Below are 22,208 nucleotides of genomic sequence, written 5' to 3' on the forward strand. Positions count from 1 at the left end.
TATTAAATCCAGGCATAATCTGAAGGTACTTGCAGATTTAATTGCTGAGCTACTTTTATTCATCTATGAAAAGCTATAGAAAATGGAGACGTGCCACAAGATGTGAGATGGGCAAATGTCCTGATTTCAAAGTGGGAAAGAGTTTTGTTTCCATTTTCTTTGTAAGTTTTTTCAACCATATGCAACATACCAAAATTTAGGAAAAATTTATGATCAAGTAAATAACCAGCAATAGAGGTTGCCAATCAGATGAAGTCCCAGGTAATAGTAGAACTAAGTGATTTTAAGTCATTCAAGACATTTAGCTAAGTATTTTCTTACCATCTCCTAATTTATTTTAGATTTCATTTCTGTCAGTCACTTTTGTTCCATCTTTCTAAGTCTTTGCTTCATTCTCATTGGCAGATAAAAATGAGACAAAATAGAAGCCAAGTAGTTCTGCCTTCTCTCTCATCATCCATTGTGACTTCCCATCTGTTCCAAACAGGTGTCCTTAACTACTTTATTCTTGCTGAAAAAAAAAGAACAAAATTTGATTATTTTTAGTGTTTATTGCTAGCCTCACTTTTATAGAAGTCTTTAGCCTCCCTGATTATGTTCTTTTGGAACATTGTTACTTTTTGGCTCCAGTTTTTAGTTACCTACCTTCTCCTCATACTTGAGTTCATTGATGAATTCCTTGCTTAAGATTGTTCTCTCTTTAGATATATTCCCTTCCATTTTCTTTTTTTATTAGAATAATTTAATTGCAACATTTTTGGCCTTGAGAACTTCCTAAATGTCTTAAGCCAATTTTCCTTTTAAATTCTTAAGCTATAGAATCCTAATTATCCTAGCTTTGGAATCTACTTGTCATTTGCCTTCTTATCTGTCAAAACAATAAAATGGCTTGGATATGATATCTATAGGGTCCTGATATATTCATTTCAACAAGCATTTCTCAGTCAGAACTATCTCCATAATAACATTCTCCCTTGTTATTTTCACTTCCCTGAAAGATAAAATTATTAGCAAAATAAGTTAAGAATTTAATAGTTTCTATCAATTCCTTGATTCTAGGAGTTCCTAGAAAGCTGAGAAGCTGTGTAATTTATTATGTTTGATGTCCTCAATGGTACCATGCAAACAAGACATTAATTAAATTTTATATAAAGATAATCATAATGTCTCTTGTCATCAATTTCTCATCTTCCTCTGGTTCCTCTTATCTAGTTTTTGAGCATAGCCAGTCCTCCTTCGTCATTAAATTACTACTCTACCAAAGAGTTCTTCACTTTTACAGATGAGATAGAAATCCTCTAGAAATACCTAACTCATTCTGTTTGAAGAAATGATTTTATAGTGAATCATTAATTTGGATCATAATTATTTGAAATTTGCAACAGTCTTTTCAGTAGTTAGACTGAATTTTGATTTACCCTATAGACCTAGAAAACATTTAAGTTTTCTTCCCAGATTTACAATTCTCTGATTCTACAAATAAAAATCTAATTATACCTTGAATGCTATTGTAACAACCACCACAGTTTTTGTTATTTTCATAATATTTTTTTAATTACGAGAGCCAAAGCAAATCCCTTTAAAGTGGTCTTTTTCTAGCTATGCTATTATATTTATGGACAGTACTTAAGATTTGTTACCTCCTACTGTTAACAATTTTTTAATATCTGCATATCTTGTTTCTTCAATTAAATAACATGCTCATCAAGGTTGAGGAGTGTATACATATGTCCATGAAACAAACCTAATTATAAAATTTTCTTGTCACCTTGTATATCATCCATCAGCTGCTAGCATAGTGTTTCATAAATAACATTCTCAGTAAATATTCACTAGTTTATTATTTGAGATCAAATATGGTAAAGTCAGCTAAGTAGAATTAGTTACTCAAAAAATATTTCCAAATTATTGATCAAACACATAATACTTTTTAGGAAGAAGTAAAATGAGTTGTGACTGTAGACATTATATAGTACTTATAACCAAAATCTTGCTTACTGTGCTTTAAATTTATGAGTTTCATGGATAGCTTAGTTCAAAAGTCATTTCTTGTAATAACAAACTACCTATGCGATCTTGGGCAAATTACTTTATTTCTCTAAGTCTCAGCTTCCTCTTTTCCATAAATAAGAAAAATGAGTTGAACTGGAAGAGTTCTAAAATTTCTTCTAATTCTAAAGTTCCATGTGTATATGAAACAGTGGAAACAGAAATGAAGGATGCTTGGGAACTATGGAAAGCAACTGAATTTTAAACAAAGACTTTATCTGAAAATTATCATTGAAAATCTGATCATTAAAATTTCATGTTTCTTTTTAATGGGAGTTTCTAGGTTGATGAATGCAGAGACAAAAAGCATCATTCGAAACTGGGCTGATATGGAACCATATCTGCAAGCTTTGTGTTCCACCTCCTTAAATTGAGGATCATGGCTCTCCAAGCATGTCTTCCTTTGCATCTCTTATTTTTTGGTTGCCTTGCTAGAAGCACTCCATAAAACATCTAATTAGAAAATTTTCTTGCTACCTTATATTCTTTTGCCCTCTGAATCATTCTCCCCCCCCCCAATTTTTTTTAGGTTTTTGCAAGGCAAATGGGGTTAAGTGGCTTGCCCAAGGCCACACAACTAGGTAATTATTAAGTGTTTGAGACCGGATTTGAACCCAGGTACTCCTGACTCCAGGGCCGGTGCTTTATCCACTGTGCCACCTAGCCGCCCCTCCACCCAATTTTTTTTTGCATTGGTTTTTGCAGATACTTTTTACCTTTGGAATGAAGTTGGAAAATTAGAGTTCTCTTTTTGACTTTTTTTAGGACTATATGAAAATATGGATGAATTTTTGCTAATTGAATAGTCTTTAAATTAAACTAAAAGGTTCTGATTATTTAGGATTTTTTTGCAAAGAAAAAAAGGTTTTTTTTAACCACCACAGCACTAGCTATATAATGCAGTTTCTCAGAACTCAGCAAAACTACTCTGCTGTTTAAAATGTCTTGTGCAGTGTAAAAGCCCTGTTGTGAATCAACATTTTCACACATGACTAGAAACAAAACATGCTTTTGATCACAGTTGACAAACCCTTAGTAGGAAGACCAAATCAATCTGAAAATAGTAGTTCTGGAACCAAGCAACAAGTTCTGAGTTCACAATAAGCAGACACCCTCAAAGTGACTAAATTGAATTTTTCAGTGTGAAAGAAAGGAACTCTTTTCATTGTTTGGTAATGTAAATTTGCTCAGAATTCGAATATAATTTTACATTGGACACCAGACACAATATCAGCTTTATAGAGCCTCTTTTCAGTAACTTTTGGTCGGTCACCTGGGGTGGGGGTGGGTGGGTGGAGAAAAAGATTCTTTACCTGAGATTCAAGATATAAGGAAAACATTTGTAAAATACTTAAAAATCTAAGAAATAATTATAAAAGCTTTTATAATTTGTTTGAAGGATCAAATTATTTTTGATATGTGCACGTAACTATGCAGAGGCAAAAGATGTGTGGGTTTAAGTTGCAGCTCTTTTCAACAATTATTTTTGAAAGATGGGTGTCATTTACTAGAGAAAAAAGCAATATTGCTTTAGGTGAATTTTCATTTGATTGGGTAGTGGAATTTTTTCTTGTTATCAGACTGCTTTGAAAAGTTTCTTTTTGACTGAAAATTACCATTCAGTACATTCTTCCTTTTTATATAGATGCCTTTCTTTTTCTTATGCCAAAGACAGTTAAGAAAACATACAAAACTGAAGGATTCACAATCTGTTCCAGAAAGAACTGATGAACTTTGAGTACAGATTGAAGTATAATTTTTTTCATCCTCTTTATTTTTCTTCCTCTTACTTTTGCAACATGACTAGTGTGGAAATAAGTTTTGCTTGATTTCACTTGCTTAATTGATATATTGCTTGCTTTCTCAATGAGTGGGGGATGGGGCTGGAAGGCAAGAGAAAATTCAGAACTCAAAATTTAAAAAAAATGAATGTTTCAAATAAATGTTTTTTTTTTAAAAAGACTATAGTGTCTTTAGAACCGTTTTATTTTCTAACAGAATGGAATTTTTAAAAAATAATTTTTGCTTTTTTTCTATATTTGAGTGAGGAAAGATGAAAATGAATATTTAAACTGAAATTATATTTCATATATAATTTTACTCAAAATACATTTTAAAAAGCTTATAAACTATATAGATCACATTGATCTTATTAAGGTTATGAGGAAGCATGTGATCATGAAACATGCTGTGATACCCCTTGGCATGATGTATTGACTTGAGTTGCAAAATGAGAGGTATATTTTCATATGTGGCCAATTTGCTAGTTGCTTTTTCTTGAATATACTTATTTGTTACAAGAGGAAGTATGTAAGTGGATAGAGGTGGAGATACAAAAATAATGAGCAAATATATAATATTAAAATACATAGAAAAAAACCTCAGAAGTGGTCACATATAGGACAGTTTTGTTACTACCTTATGGAAGTTGTAGACTAAAAACAAATTGAACATAACAGAATTTCCTAATTTCATACACAGTCTTATTTGAATATTGAAATGTTGATACTTGCTGATGATTAGGTTCACAAGAAAGAATATTATTTTGTTATATGATCCTTTAAATTACAAAGACTATAAAATAGTGATAACTGAGACACATTTTTTTTCTATTTACAGAGCAAGCTATATATGGAAGGATTTAGAAGCCTAAAAGAAGGAGAACCAGTGGAATTCACATTTAAAAAATCTTCCAAAGGCCTTGAATCAATACGGGTAACAGGCCCTGGAGGGAGCCCTTGTTTAGGAAGTGAGAGACGACCTAAAGGGAAAACACTGCAAAAAAGAAAACCAAAAGGAGATAGGTAATCATTATATTTCTTACGAGTTTTTTTTTTTACGTTTCTGATGCTGTCATGTTTATATTTACCCCCAAACAGAGTGAATTCAGTTGAACTCTACCATGACATGAATAAATAACAAATCACTTTGTTATGAACTTGCATGTAAAAGGTATCCAGAGCCTAGCTCTAATTTCAGGGAAAAAAAAGTAGACTTGACTTCCAAGCAGTCAACAGATCCTTTTGTGAGCCTGCAATTGCGAAGTTGAAGGAGCTAGCTGCCTTATAGATGAGTTTTCCTTTATGACATCTCTAGCTATCTATCATCTAGCTATTCTCTCTTGTTTCTTTGAGCTGCCTTGCACATCTTGGAATCACCTTCTCTTCTAGTGCTTTTACTAAACTGGAACATTATTCTGATTTTTGTGGCACTTTTGAGGATGCAGACATGTAGAAGGGGATGAGGTGTTATTCAATAACTTGGATCACTGAGCGGATAATCCAGGAGTCACCAGCATCTGAGAGGGAAGCAGAGTGGGATCCAGGAGTTCAAAGGATAGCTTAAATTACTAGAGGGTAGTCTGGTTTCTACTGTAAGGTTTCAGGTAAGAGTGAAGCTTGTGAATGACTGAGGGCCACTTTCCAGTCTCTGTATAGGATCAGCTGCTAGGGATAAGGAATCTAAACAGAACTATGTCTAGCTGCAATGTTGCCTAGCAGGAGAAGCAGGCCCTCTGTTTATTTGTTGGTGGTGAGCCTGAGAAGTATCTGCAACAACAAGTAACAACAAACAAGACACAGCCTGGTCTAGTGGAAAGGGTGCTGTAAATTGGAATTAGGTGAAGTGAATTTGAATCCTCGTGTTACCATATATTTACTATTTGTGTGATATTGGACAAGTCACTTAACCATACTTATCAAATGAAGGAATTGCACTTTGTAGTTTCTTTGATAGTTTTTGATTCTAAATCTTATGATCTATAGTCTTCTGATACAGAAAGGTAGCACATGGGTTCTGGTGTGAGCCTGTAATTGGATACAGACCCACACCAGGTATTTCAGGGGCAAGGTATTTCAGAGGCAAGCTCAGACTGGTGTTTTAACCGAAACTGGGCTAATGCAACATTTTGTGTCTTTTGAAACAAGACTTTTTAATCAATTTTTTGTTTGCTAATAGCTTCAATTCCATGTAAAATAAAACTTAAAATATGGCAATGTAGGTTTCACTATAATTGTGCTTTTATAAGAACATGGGTATTTTGGTGGGGGGAGATTTTTTATAAATGTATCCTTGTGGTAAAAAATAGGTCTTATATACAGTATTAACTTGTATTCCAAATTTAGTAAATGCATACAGGTAAAATAAGGTTGCATGCAATTTTTTCTCCTAAAACAAACCATTGCTTTTTTTTTGAAGTTTATTTAAAAACTGTGTCTGGATATATTAACATTAAAAAATCTGAAATTTTGGTGAAATTAAACTAAATACAATGGAATTAATAGTTTATGCATATGCATGGACTCTAGTATGTATTGAAATGACAGGAGTCTTCCTAGAACAAGTGAGTCTTGAAGGATGAGATTTAGAAAGGGTAGAATTATGAACAAATATAGAGAAGTAGAACTGTGCATAATATTTTTATGACCATTTAGACAAAATTGCTGAGAAAAAGTAGAAGATAACTTCCTATTCTAGTTAGCATTTAGTGCTCTTGATAATCTGCATCATCTTATTTCATTTAGACATCTTTATTCATCTATCTTTAGATAATGAAGTAGTTTCAAAACAGAAGAAGAATGAAATAATGAAAGGAGTTTTTGGATATGTTAAAATGTTGGAAATGTTGAGGGTGGATTAGATTATATGGAAGCAGAAGATCCTGTAATAATCTAGGCATGAGATACAGGAGACTTGGTCTGGAGTGGTTGTATTTAATTTAAAATAGTAAGGGGTGGATAGAAGAGACATTAAAAAAATGAACCAATAGGATTTACCTGATTTGTTGGTAATAGGAGATTAAAGGAAAAAGGATACTCTGAGATTTTGAGTCAGTCACACTAGGACTCTGCTGGTGTCATTAAATCAAATGGACCAATTCAATGGGAAATCAGTTTGGAGAAGAAAAGTTGATTTTTAGACATATTTTTGAGGTAATATAATAGAAATGCCCAACAAGCAGGTGATATGTGGGATTAGATTTTGATGATAGATTCACAGTGATCAGTTAGAAGTAAAAAGGAATATCATGTGAAAAGATCATGAAATAATCCTTTTATTATGCTCCAAATTAGTTAGCTGATTACTAGATTATGATGTACAAGATATTGAGAATCTTGGGTAGATTTCAGAGAGTGATAAAAAATAAAGAGTTAGAGAAAACAATAATGGAGCTATTATCATTTAATCGAAAAAGAAAAGCAATTCAGTACATATTTATTGTCCATTTAGGGCAATATGCTAAATAAATATAGTGGAAACTTTCAGTCAGTTTTAGGAATATAAATATCATTTGTAGAATACAATGTACAAAGTCTTTACTTGTTTCTTTTTCATACTATGTGCAAGTATATACATATATTCATTGTAGTGGATCACATTTTTTTATTTAGAACATTTATATTTATACCATATTTTTTTATACCAAATTATATGACATGTTAAAACTCATATTCAAACTCAGGTCTCTTGCATGCAAAGTCCAAGGGTCTTTTCACATGTATACAATGCTGTCTTAATCATTCATGTTTATCATAAGGGACTTACCTTTCTTACTACTCCAACTTGGCCTTTTTGTGTCTTGGACCCCCTTGACAATCAGGTGAAGCCTGTGAGCCCTTTTTAAGAATAGTGTTTTTAAATGCATAAAATATGTAGGATCAAAAAGGAAACCAGAGGTTAGGAGAAGAAAGATTTTTATTCCCATCCAAGTTCATGGACCCTATGAACTTAACCATAGACCCTATGAATTTATCCATGGAACAAACTCCCAACAGTTTATGGATCCCAATTTAAGAAACCCTATTCTAACTAGACTTTGTGGACTGAGATCAGGTTTATGCACATTTTAATGCAGAGCACAAAGCTAAATGATGGGGCTCTTGGTTTCACTGATTCCTGGGAATTGATTAAAACAGCATAATTTGATTATGAAGTTTATTAGCAGTTCTTTTTTCATTTCAGTATTCAGAATTTATATCCATTCTCGTGTGTCACGATGACCTTAGGGTTAGTATACATAGGAAAAGAAAAATAGACTTTAGTCTACATTCAGTTTGTGTTCTTAAAAATCAGCTGGGTTAGTTAGCATAATAACTCTCAAAAGTAAACATTTACCAAAAGAAGGCAATCCTAGTAATGTCTACTATAATTGCCACATGCCTTACAGAAATGAGTGTGGAGTGTCAAAGAGATTATCCTGCTTGGCAATAGAAAGCAAAACTTTGCTGCCCTATTTATCCAGAAAAACAGCAGTTGCTTTCAATAGCATTATCGTTGATTAGCAAGGACTGGCTTTCATAATTTAAGAAAATTGTCTTATCTCCCTGTAATGTTTTGTGGTAGGTACAAGTACTAACCTTTATTTTGTGGACTTAAGAAAACATTGCAACTACTAAAATTGTTTTGTAATTAGTCTGAAAAATACCAACCATTTTATAAAAAGGAAATTTAAAAAATCCTTTTTATTACAGATGAACAAAATTCCTTTTTGATCAAAACAACTCATAGAATATCTTTGGAATTTGACTAGTTACTCGCACCCTTCAATTTTATCAGTTACATACTGCTATATCATATCTGAACAGCAAAAACTAGTCAGCCCTATAGAAATTGTTTTGAGATTATTAGAGATGGTGAAAATTCCTTCACCATCATCTTCTTTTTCCAAATTTAAAACAACAGCAAATAGAACTGAAGAAATGATTCAGAATACACTGGTGTTCACACTAGTAGGATAGCCCTTTCATGTCTTATGTGAAAGTGTCTGAAGACCTTTGCTTAAGTGTTATTTTGTAACCTATGAAATATTTGAAATTAATTATCACTGATGAAAAGCTTTATGGTAACAGAATGCTAAATAACACCTAAGTTTTTGTTATTGGAGCAACTAAGCATCTATAACATTTAAGGGGATTAATATAATATTTGGAATGATAATAGAATCATTTTAAGACTTAAAGGTTTTTATTTATGGTTATTTATTTGAATTTTTAGCTCAGGCTTTAAAAGTTACATAAAATTTTATTTTTTTGATCCAAGAACAAACAATTTTAAAAGATTTTATTTTGTTATCTTTTCATCATAAAATGAGATTAGGAATTTGTTCTCTTTTTTCCTTTTCTATGTTTAAACCTATTTTCTTAATATTATTGTCATATTATGTTTTATTTTATTTTATTTTTTCACAATTGATATTTTGTTTAATTTTTCCATTTACATGCTATGAAAGTTTTTCAACATTCATCCACATGCATGTGTATTTATGTTACATAATTTTCTTCCACCCTCCCTTCACACACCCCCAACAGTGAATAATCTGGTGAGCAATATACATATACATTTGTTTTTAACATGTTTACAAATTATTCATTTTATGTATAAGGAATAAGGACTTAGAGAAAAGAATATATTTTATTTTAGATAAAATAAAGTTTAAAAATTTTCTTTAATTTTGAAATAAACAACACTGGACTCATTTCTTATTCTTTACTTTTCTCTATATTTCTTTTTAGTAGAGGTTTGTGGCTCTATTACCCACTCTGTATGGAAGAGAGAAATAGTTTTTAGCACATATTTAAAATTTTTAATGAAAGATGGATGATTCTGAACACTTCCTATCTGATGTGTTTTAACTTCCTTCTTCCTTTAGAACACCACCTGCCAACTTCCTTTTTTCTAAAAATAGCTCAAACCATGTGAACAGCATTGTAATTTCTACTTTTTAATGGGGGGCTATTTCCTTGTTTTTCCCTACAGTGATTCATTGTAACCTTTAAAAGAAATATTAATATTTAGCATACAGCCTTAAAACTTGTCTCTGATCTAGAATAATTTTTTTATTTAAAGCTCATATATAAGATTTATATAATGATAGCTTAATTTTGTGGTTGTTTTATTTTTGTGCTAATTCTCTACCTTTATTTTCATTTTAATTTCCTTTAGGGTAGAGATTATTTTTTATTCCTTGATACCATATTTTCTGTCCACCATATATGCCTAGAAAAGGGCTAATCATGTAGAACTTTGTCTTTCCATATGTATTAACTCTTTGGGGATCTTAAAAATGTAATTTAGGGAATAGCAAGTCATGGAATGCTGTTATTCAGTATTTCTTAATGTTTCAATTGTCACACCTGATTGTATATTTTGAAGTGCAATGTTAACATGTTAATAATGGAAGTTTAAGGGTAGTGCTTTCAGTTGTTTAATACAAATCTTATCTTTTGTGTTGATAGGCACGTGAATCCTTTATATGAACATCTTGGAATCATGTCAAATTGTTTTTAACTTAAATTTTAGTAAGCCATATATAACATCTAAAATTGGTCTGATTAATTCAACACTTTAATAGCTTAATTGAAAAAGTTTTATTGCATAATAGAGATGTTTTATCATTCATACTAAGACTATTAAATGAACAGAGTAAAAGAAATATGACATGTTTGTCATTGTTTTGCGAATTTCCATTTTACTAAATTGTATCTTTTGAGTGATTCCTTTTTATCAGTGCTTATATATGATAATATTAAAACATTTTTATTTAAGTTTCTTTTGTCAATACTTGTATATGATATTAGTAAAACATTTTTTTTAGCAAAATTTTCTGATAAAAATTTAAATTAGAAAGTCATCACAAATCCTTAAAATTTATTCACAAAGACTTTTCCTCAACTGTAGGTGGTGTATCTTTCCTTGTCTAAGGAAAAGGATATTTAGTTTTAAAAGAAAATAATTTCTATACAGCAGGTTTCCTTTCTCTCTACTAGTAATTTTAATTCCAACTGTAATTGTGTTTACTGTAATTAAATCCCTTTTCTCTTCTAAGATGGAAGGATTTATAGTAAGCTGTATTTACAGAAAAACTCGTGTCTTTTTTAAAGGTATATGCTTCAGAATATTTGTAGCATACTTACACTAATGAATTTTTATGTTAAAGTTAGTTTTTACAGTGACTTCCTATATCCATTTTAACTGGTCCTTTTTGATGGTTTTATTCAATTGATACTCAAAACACCTGCTTAGGAGAAATGATAATAATTAGTTGTTGTTTAGTGCCTGGGATAGGGTTTTTGATGGAGGCATATCAACAGATTTCAGTAAATAAGTGTTTCATCTTTATACTTCTGTGATTAGATTTTGGAATTTGCTGTTTAGTTGGTTTCTTTTGTGGAAGAGAAATCTTTCAGGCATGAATTGATAGGCCAGATCCTTTGAGGTTTGTCTCCTCTGACCTATGACCCCTATTCTTACAAGGTCAACATCTGAGGGCAGGAGATTAAGGCAGTTTAAAGACTGGAATGGTAAATGGAATGGAAAAATTAGCCAGCACATTTTGGGTGCAAAACATCAAAGTCATCAAACAGTTTTACTTATTTTAAACCTGGCTTAAGGGTGTAACAAGCTAATTGTACTGGGTTTGGTGGTGTAAGACTATATTTAAAAAAAAAACCAACTAAATTACTTGCAAGGGATCAGTTGGACCATAAAATTTTTAAAAAGAGTTTAATTCAAACTATATTGACTAATGTAAGCAAAAATGTAAAGGAATGCAAAAATGAAATACTCAGCACCATTATTTGGAGAAATGTTTGATGCAGTTTTTTAAAACTCGATACATTTAAGTTTATTGACAAATTGTGAACAAGGAAAACAAAATTGTACTTTTGCCTTGATAATTAAGTACCAATTCCTAATTAAGTTATATTTCCTGATCTATATAAACCTATGCATTTAGAGATTTTAACTAATTATATGAGCAGAGAGTGAATCTTAAAGAGGTGGAGGAAAGACCTAGTATATTTTCTTCCCCTTTTCCTTTTTTAATATCCCTTCCCATCTCTCCTTTATAATCTTTCATTTTCTTCATAATGACTTAATTTTATAACAATACAAAAGAAATTTTATAACAATACAAACGAAACCCAAGTATATATCATCTCTTTAATTGCTATGTCCTGATTTCTAAATAAATTTTAAAATAATTTTTTTTATTTCACATTTGTTCGTTTTTTTCCTGAACAATTAATTGTGAGAATGTAGTTTCTGTTTCTTACTGATGGGTGAGGACTGGAATTGAATAGCTCAACTTATTAAATCAACATCCCATATAGGCATGAGTAGCTGAGGAAGTTAATAGCACAAAATGAACACTTACATCTCCAGGAATATTCAGCCTGTGTACTGCCCCCTGTTTCACTCACTAGGGATTTAATTTTTAGGTTGCTTTTCCAGGTCTCTTCCTTTCAGGATTATTTGGCCAGGGATCTCTTAATGAGGCAATTATAGCTGTTTCCTTCATTCACATTATCTTAGCAGATGCTCTCCCTGCTGTGACCTCTGGATAGTCTAGTCAGACAATGTGCCATTCTCATCACCTTCTTCAAGACATTGTATAGACTTGAGCTTCATTTGGGCTTACTAAAGTCTTAGTAAATTCCTGATAAGAATAATCAAAAACAGTTATCAAAAAGCAAAAAACAATCCCAAATTAATTTTAGCTGATATTATCTGGTGTCCTCTTATGCCCTTCCTTTCAAAAAATCCAACATTGAAAATGAATCAGTGAAAAGTTAAACAATTCAAAATAAGTTCAATGAATAAATCAAGCAGCTACTATATTGTCTTTACCCTTCATATATTGTGACTGTGGGTAAGTGGGATCAACAGTTCCTTGCTTACCTTCATTATAGGGCTATTGTGAAAGTTAATTAGGTAACTTTTATAAACTCCTTAGATATCCTTCCCAGAAAGGATAATTTAGTTACTATCATCAAAGTTCTTAGCAGGTCCATTTCTCTGTAAAAAAAGTCAAAATATAAATTTGATATCTTTAATTTGAGAATCGTGGTGTTTTATTTGTTCCTACCTTACTTTTGTTAAAAGAAAACAGAATAAGGGTGAATGCAGTTGGGGGGTAGGCCCATGGTATACTCTTCCATTCACTCAGATAAATCCTCTAATTGAATATCAATTCTTTGCCCCAACTCCCATGAACATCAGCAGAGATTAGCAAAGTTGCTAACAGCTCTCAAACTATCCATCTTCATTCTCTATTAATAGGGAAGTGCAAGTCAAATTCTGTTCAGGAAAAATTCAAGTGTCTGTTCAAATTTTATAAAACCATTTAGTACAAAATTAAATATGTTGATTGAAATAGCTTGAAATCTTTTTGTTATATCGAGTTGTTTGTTATAATGATATTTGACTTGTACTTCAACATTATCTTTATGCTTGCAGGGAAATCTTAAACAAAATAATGTAATTTTTGCATCGAAATATAGTGCTTAAAATTATAATTAATCCAAGATGTATTTTTTTGTAGTAAAATTCTCTAATGTTAGAGCAAGTTCTTTATATGAAGCAGGAAGTATACAAATTTACATTAGAAAAGCACAAAAACTCTTAAGAAAAAGAAACGATCTTTGTAATAATCTCATATTCTTGGAGCAAGACCAGAGAGCATTGATCAAAATTTTGAAACTTTAAATTTTTAAAATACTATAATTTTTGAGTTGTACCTCCACAAAGTTCTCCAGCGCCTAAACACAGTTTGAAATTTACCCTAGGCTCTCAAAGACTGTGCCAGTATAACAAGAGCTCTTTCAGATTCTACAGTGTTGGAAAGGATTTGAGTATGGTCCTGGCAACAGTGATTCTTCTTTCCAAGGAAAACTCTTAAGTAAAAAAAGGCTCATCATTTCTAAACTGTCTACTTCCTAATGAATTCTTTGACCATAGCAACCCATTGGATATGGTGATCACTGAATAAAATCACAAAAAAAAAAAAATAAACTGGTTATATTTTAGCAGTCAGGAAATGACTTGCTACTGATGTCATTCCTGAATTAATTCTCTGGACTATCAGATCACTGGCTTGTTAAAACAAAGATCAAAATTAGTGTAGAACTTCAGGAAAGATTAAAAATAAGAGACAGATTGGTGAGCAATTTAGAAAACTTCATCCTTGTCCATTTAAACCAGTTACTGATTGTGAAAAATGGGATATGAACAGAAAAAGAAACATAGACACAGAACACTATATTTTCAGTCCAGAAGCTTTGCTAAAATTCCTTTCCATAATGAGGAATCCAAAAGAATGTAGAAAATGCCTTAGAAAACTAATTTATTTGCCAATAAGAAAGTTAGGGATATTGGGGGAAGCATTGAGAAAACATTTGTAAAGATCTTAAAAAGTAGGATTGTGGAAAAAATAGAAACTATGAAAGAAAAAATCCATTTTAAAGATACCCAACTAAGCAAAGTAATTTAATGATGAAAATTGAAGGTCAAAAAACAATTTGTATAAAGATCTCCAAATATTTTTTATAACAAGCTATTCACAATCAGTGACATTGTAAAAGACACGTAGTCTCTTAACTTTTCTGTCTTGAATATACTTATTGAGGAGGTAGAAATGAAGCTAAAGAGAGGGGGAAAACCAGCTAAAGAAAGAAAAGAAGATCCATAGTTCATATAATAAAGCTATGAGAACATATAAATTTGTATATCAGAATGAGTAGAAGATACAAAGGTATAAAAAAGTTGATCCTTATAACAAACTACTGACCTCTCTGCCTGCTTATAGATTTGTAGATCTGGAGTTGGAAGTAATTTCAGAGACTCTCTGGTACAACCAACCCATTTTACAGAGGAGGAAATTGAGCCTGAAAGTGAATGCCTTGCCTAAATCACACTAATAGTCAGTTATTCCAGAGCTATTTTTTCTTTTGGTTATATCATAGTAAATCCCATCGTTAGTTTTTTTGTACTTATTTAAGTTATGTAACTGGAAGGACAGTGGTACCTTTAAGAGATATAAAGAAGAACTGAGGTTTTTTTTGAGGAGAGAATAGGGAACTTGGAGGGAAAGGGGAAGGATTTAGTGTTAACCATTGAATTTGACATACCAGTGAGATGTATAGGTGAAAAGAAGAGAGATAAAAAGGACAGAATTAATGATGGATTTTTGAGAAATATCAGCCTTTTTAGGGTATTAGAAGAAGTACACTTATTGAAGGTATCCTAGAAGATAAAATTTAAAGAAACTGAAGAAGTAAAGTAAATGCTTAAAGGAAAGGAAAGAAGAAAATTTCAAGGAGAGAAGAGTGGTTAGCATTCTCAAATGATGAAAAGAAAGTAAAGGAGGATTGAGAAAAGACCATTGAACTTAGCAACTCCACGAGTCATTGGTGCACTTTCAGAGATCAGTTGTAATTGAACGATGGGAGAAACCAGATTGCAAGAAGCTAATTAAACACTGAATGGAGAGGAAGTAGAGAAAGTGAATGCAGACTTTTGAGTAGCATGACATTTATTTCGGATAGTGTATACCTGAGCATGTCTTTAGGTAGAGTAGAGCTAAAGGAGCTAATGAAGAGGGAAAATGGTACCAGAGAAATTATGACTAGATCAAGTTCTGAAGAAAGTGGGAGGGGATAGCCCAAGAGCATAAGGTGCAAGGATTAATTTAACTTTAGGAAGGAGGATTTGATGAATAGGATAAAGGGAAAGTGTGAGTTTCTGACAGCTGGTTAAGTTTTCCTGATAAATTAAGTTCATATATTGTGAGTGAGAGTTTCAAGATTGGAATTGGGAACTCAAGTTTAAAAAAAGTTTTACAGTAGCTACATTTGGAAATGTCAGAGAATAAACAAGATTTGAGTAAGTGAGGTAGCATTGTGGTACCTTCTGAGGCTAATTAATGTGAATTTATAACAGACCCAGTAGCTATATGGCATTAAAAGTAGTTTTTACAATAGTCATCAGAAATGAGGAAAAAGTATTTCAAATATAGTTATTTTTTATAACATAATATTTTGTAATAATTTTATTACTTTTTAGAAATCCATGAGATAACAGTTCTCACAGGTGAAGAACATAAATATAGCTCAAATTTTTATTATACCTTATTTGAGTTATAGGTGGTAATTTCAGATTCCATTAATAAAACTATATCATTAAAATAGTTGGGAATTATTGCTAACCACTTCCTTTATATTGTTAAAAATTTTTATGGTATTATTGAAATTATAATTATGTGATTTTTTTGAGACCTTTGTTTTTAGATAGACATTCAGAGACTGGTGGATCTAGAGTTAGGAAGACTTGGGTTCAAATACCATATCTGATCACTAACTGTGTGACCATGAATAGGTCATATGACCTCTCTGATGTCATATGTCATTCCACTGGTTAAAAAAAAAGTAAACCCTATTGCCTAATCATTTCTTCATTATTTGTGATCTGTGTTAGTTGAGAATAGTTCTCATATTGAGTAGATTTGAGACAGGCAACAATTTATTCTATCTTCTTAATACAAATTAAAAATTACCCTCAAGATCTCTTATGACCTGTGGGCAATATGATTAATAATATACATGAATGACATTGGACTGGTGGTGGTGGTGGTGGTGGTGGTAGTAGAATAGTGCTAATAAATTGGCATGATGCCATCATTAGTATCTCCTAAGTATAATGGAGTTAGGAATACATATCATTATCAACATTATAGCTCATATTTGTGCAGTTCTTTACCAAGCATTTCCCTCACAACAACTCTGATAGGTTGTTAGTGCAAGTGTGAATTTTCTCCTTTTTATTGATGAGGAAATTCATACCTATGATGACTTGCCCATGATTCACAAATACAATCAAAAGAAACATTGTAGGGAAAAATGACAATTTTTGGCATCCTTAACCTCTGTTTCATGAAGACAAATCTGTCAGAAGTGATATTCAGTTAAAATTAAGGAAAAAAGCAAGCTCAATTATATGTCATAGATATGGACAGGAAAGAGTTCTTAACTAAACAAGAAATAAAACATCACAAGATAAAATAAGCTAAATTTTATTAGATGAAATAAACAAATTTTACATTAAAATCAGTGCAGCTAGGATTATAGAGGGAATTGTCACTCAATCTTTGTATGAAGTATTGCTGATAATGCTTTAGTATCCAATATTTGTGTGAGAACTTGCTGAACCCTGTTCATGAACCTCTTGCTGAGCTTGCACATCCAACTTGATTATTCACCTTTCACCCTGCTTTCATTGTTATCTCTAAGAAGCTATAGTATGTGCATCACCCATACCTTGGGAAAGCCAGACCAGGTTGAGGTAATTGCTTTAGGGGGATGTCTACTTGAAACATATGAAGACTTTCCTGGGCTGAATGGATGGATGAGAAAATTTGTTCCAATGGCCATGAAAGCATCCAGAGCACGTACTGAGGAGCATTCAGAGCATGGTCAGACATTGAAGAGCATTGACAGTTCTCTTGATTACTTCAGTGATTCCAGAAGAGAGAGTGAGGCTGATGACTGGGCAACTCTTCTTCACTTAAAGACAATTCACTAGAGAGATAAGTATTGGTCCTCTTTGAAACAAAGGACAAACAATATGTGTATTAATATATATTGGAAAAAAGATGTTTCCCAATGGGTAAGTAGATAATGAATATAAACAACAGTTCTGAAAAGAAGAATTTAAAACTATTAAAAATCATACTGTGAAAGATTGCTCTAAATTACTAACAGTAGGGGAAATGCACATAAAAAACAATTCTGAGATTTCACTTTATACCCAGAAAATTGGAAAAGATAACAAAGGATAGAAGTAGGCAATGTTGGAGAAATTGTAAAAAGATAGGCATGTGTGTGTGTGTTTGTGTGTGTATTAACAAACTTTAGAAGACACTAATATACTGTATGTGTGTACACACACCTAAAACTGTAGAAAGACAGGCATACAAACATGTTGGTAGAGTTGTAAATTAGTTTAACATTCTGTAAAGCAATTTGTAATTATGCTTTTTTTAAATGTTTAAAATACACATGCTTAATTTATTCCTTTGATTACACTGCTAAGCATATTGCCCAAAGAGGTTATACATCAAATGAGACAATATGAATAAAGCAAATATCAGAATATTCATGATTTTTTTTTCATGGTAGTGAGAAGTTGTCTCCAAAGTACATGATCATTGATTAGAAAATGGTTAAAAATATCACAGAACACTATTGTAATGGATTATTGCACCCTAAAACAATGAATCTGAAAAATTCAGAGAAGTGGTGGGGTACTTGTATGAACCGATGTAGGTTGAAGTAAGCAGAATAGAATAATAATTTATATGGCAACTATAACAGGATATGTGGAAATTACAAAAAAAACCCCTTAAATGATAATTATTTTGTCCAAAATTAGCTTTTGAGTAGAGAAAATATACCTCCCAATGGAACATTTCATATACTCTTAGTCTTGATTGATGCACTACTTAGTTCTGTCAGTCACTAAGTTAATCAGTAAGAATTTATTAAATAACTACTATATTCCAGGCACAAAAATGAAATTGTCCCTTAAAGGAAAGGACTAACATTTTGTTGAGAGACAGATGCATATATAAATACATGAGCAGATGAAGAAATTCATTTTTGAATGAGAAGGCATTAACAGAAGGGTTTTGAATTAATATTGTAGGAAATAAGAGATTTATGGAAATTTTTTTCTTCTTTGAAAGCCAACTTCAACTAGTTGTTGAAGATTTTTTTAAAGTCTAATTCAGATTTATATTACATAATCACATCCAGATTTTCAGAAATTCATATTTTTGTAAGTACCTTCTAATTTTTGTAGGTACCTTTTAATTGGGATATTTGATTTTATTTTTAAAGTTTTATTGATGCTTTTATTTAGCAGTCTTTTAGAATTTCCCCACCCATCTCTGCCCACTTTCACCTTTGAATACTCTGTTCTATAAAAGAAAAATAGTACAGTACCCAGAGATATAAACATAAATATAATAATCCTTGCCCTCAGGGGTCTTATATTGGATCAGGGGAGGTAACAAGTACATATATATATATGTGTGTGTGTGTGTGTGTGTGTATATATGTATATATATATATATATATATATATATAAGCTTATTTAAAACATGAGAATGGGATGGATCTGACCTTTAATTGTTTAGTGAGAAACTTTATTCTTCAATTAAGTTTGTATCTTCTCTCAACTTAGTCTCAGGACTTGCCTAGAGCACTGAAAGATAACCTGGATCACATAGCCAGTAGGACTTGAACTCAGGACTAATTGGCTCCAAGGCTACTTCTCCATTATGCCACCCATATCTATATAGAACATGTGACAATTAGGCATAAGGTATTTTGAGGAGGGAGGGCACAAAAAGGGGAGGGGGGTCAAGCGGAACAGTTCTGTAAAACTCAAATAGAAATGAATTCTAGGGAGGGTCTCATATTTACTCAGAAAATTACAAATTAACATCTGTGTTTATTCTTTTGTTGTTATTGTTGTAAAACAATTTTCATTTACCTTTTAATCTGTTTTGGACCTCATTCTGGGAGTGCACAGTCTGGGAGTTTGATACCTTCGAGTAGAAGATTATTTTTTAAAAAAAATTATTTAAGGCAATGAGATTAAGAGTGACTTGTCCAAGGTCACACATCTAGTTAGTTATTAAGTGTCTGAGGTTAGATTTGAACTCAGGTCCTTCTGATTCCAGGGCCAGTGCTCTATCCTCGGTGCTACCTAGCTGCCCCGAAGATGATGTTTTAATTTGAATCTTAAAGGCAACCCAGCATTATGGATAGTCATTCCAAGACACAGAGTCGGAAGATGGAGGGTCTTGTTTAAGGACCAGCATGGCTACCTGACCAGGAATGTGGAATAAACAATGAGCAGATGGAGCTAAATTCTGAAGGATCAAATGCCAGAGGAGCTGATATTTTATCCTAGAGGAAATAGAGAACTAAGTAGCCCAGTGGATCAAGAACTGGACCTGGACACTTTATAGCTGTGTGACCCTGGTTAAATCACTTAATTCGCTAGAGAAGAAGATGACAAACCACTCCAGTGTCTTTGCTAAGAAAACTGATGCTTAATAAAAGAGGAGAGAGTAAAAACACACCTGAAACTTAACATCAAAATTGGCAGTTGGGGGTAACGTGCATAGATTGGTGGGCCTGGAGTCAGGAAGACTTGAATTCAAATCCAGCTGCACATACTTACTAGCTGTGAGACCCTGGGAGAATCATTTTGCCTTGTTTGCTATAGTTTCCTCATCTGTAATATCTTTGTCAAGAACCTCTTCATCCCCTCAAAGGGTGGTGACTTATATATCAAAACCTTACCCTTGTGGAAGTCGAATGGCCCTAGAGTCTGGTAGGTAATAACCTCCAGGATGTGAGGTGAGTGATTAGCTTATACAGAGTGAATCTCAAAGGAATAGAAGTGTCTGAGCAGTGACATTAAAGGGAAAGTCTAGAAGTAGCAGTAGTAGGGAGCATTGACTTTTTCCACAATCACGTTGGGTTTTTTTTTGTTGATAGAATTAGAGGAGTGGGGAAGATGGTAGGAGAAGAACAACCCATGCTTGAGAGAGAGTAGGCAGAAATAGGGTCCTTTAGAGACACTTCCTTGTGCCGCAGATCGAAATGTAATTGGGAAATGGTTTTTAAAAGAAATAAAATGGCTATAAAGCATAGATATAATGTTAATATGTAGGTTTATAAGTCAGTATTCCCCCACAGATATCATTATGTATGATTTAGTGGTACAGTTTCTTTTTGAGTTTGACAACACTGATCTGGGGAAGCTTTGGTCTTTCACTGTAACATAAAATAAAATAAAATAAAATAAAATATTCTCTGTGGCAGAGGTCTCTAACAGTCATTCATTCTACTATAGAGATGAGAAAATTATTTTTAAGCCCCTGTACTCTTAACATCACAATTGATCCATTTCCACTGGTCTGAAATTAACCTTCTCTTAGGATTGTTTTCATGTGTATTTTGGTAGTTCTTCGGCATATTTTTCTTTTAGCTTTGATTAATATCTTCTGCATCAGTTCATACAAAGTCTTCTAAGGCTTTGAATTTTTCAAATTTGACATTTCTTATATAGTATTCCATCATATTCATATCCCATAGTTTCTTCATCCATTTTCCAATCGGTGGATGGACACGCACATCATGTCCAGTTTTTCGCTACCTTAAAACAGGCTGCTAAAAAAATTATATATATATATATATATATATATATATATGTATATTGTGTGTGTGTGTGTATATGTATATGTATATGTAAAGTATAGGACTTTCTCCTGTCGTTGAGCTCCTTAATTTAGATATGAAATGGTAGAATCAAAAGATGTATTATAAATCATTTTTACTTGTTTTATTGACATTCCTCACTGATTCTAAATTGTTATTTATGAGTTGGATCAATTGACAGCTATATTAATAGTTTATTAATGTACTCACTTTTCTAAGGCCCTTCCAATACCTACTGTTTCTATCCTTTAGAATATTTAACAAAGGTATAATTTTTTTGCTATTCCCATGATAAATTATGCTGATGTTGATACTGAGCCATCCTTGCATCCCAGGTATAAATCCACTGTGAGTAATTTTAAAATTGATATTTAAATTTTACTCAAAATGTTCATATCCATATTTCATGAGGGAATTCATTTAGTCTGGAGTTTCTTTCTCTCCTTTATCCTTCCTTGATTTGGTTATCAGGGTTATCTGTGACTTCTAAAAGATGTCTATTATTTATTGAGAATTTTGTAGCATATGTATTATATATTCTTATATTTGTTTGATGGAATTCAATTGAAAATTGTCTAGATTAAGTTCCCACCCCTCTTCTTTGGCAGCTTATTTATGATTGAAATAATCATCTTTCATATTAAATTATCAGTTTTGATGATATAACTGTGTATAATAGTTTCTGATAATTCTATTTCTCTTTTGTTGTATATTTATCACACTATTTGATTTTGGTAGTTTTATTTTTTCTTTTTTAATAATTTTCAACTAATTTAGTCTTTTAGAAACAACTTTATCAGTTATTTTAATTTCTCTTTGTATTTGAGTAATCTTTTCTTTTGGGGAATTGATTTGTTGATTTTTAGGATTTTTTTTTTAAATCGCATGCTCAACTCCTCTTTTTTTCTATTTTCTTTCTATATGTTTTCAGAGATATATTTTTTCCTCTGAGGACTGCTTTAGCTGTACCCCAAAAATTTTGGTATGTTTTCTCATTGTTATCATTCTATTTAACAACGTTAATTATTATTTCTATGATTTGTTCTTTTACTCACTTATTAATGGTTGATGCTATTTAAATTTCATTTAGGT

The 22,208-nt window shown here is 32.0% G+C and overlaps 1 protein-coding gene across 1 annotated transcript in view; it reads left to right on the forward strand.

Moving 5' to 3' along the window:
* LIN28B (lin-28 homolog B) overlaps window positions 1–22,208 on the forward strand; it is a 112,343-nt gene that overhangs the window by 56,968 nt on the left and 33,167 nt on the right. The window contains exon 6 of the mRNA XM_074190029.1: window positions 4,669–4,853. Coding sequence (XP_074046130.1) covers window positions 4,669–4,853 — 185 coding nt within the window. The remainder of the gene's footprint in view (window positions 1–4,668; window positions 4,854–22,208) is intronic.

Source organism: Macrotis lagotis, chromosome 5, assembly GCF_037893015.1.
Source record: "Macrotis lagotis isolate mMagLag1 chromosome 5, bilby.v1.9.chrom.fasta, whole genome shotgun sequence".
NCBI lineage: Eukaryota > Metazoa > Chordata > Mammalia > Peramelemorphia > Peramelidae > Macrotis > Macrotis lagotis.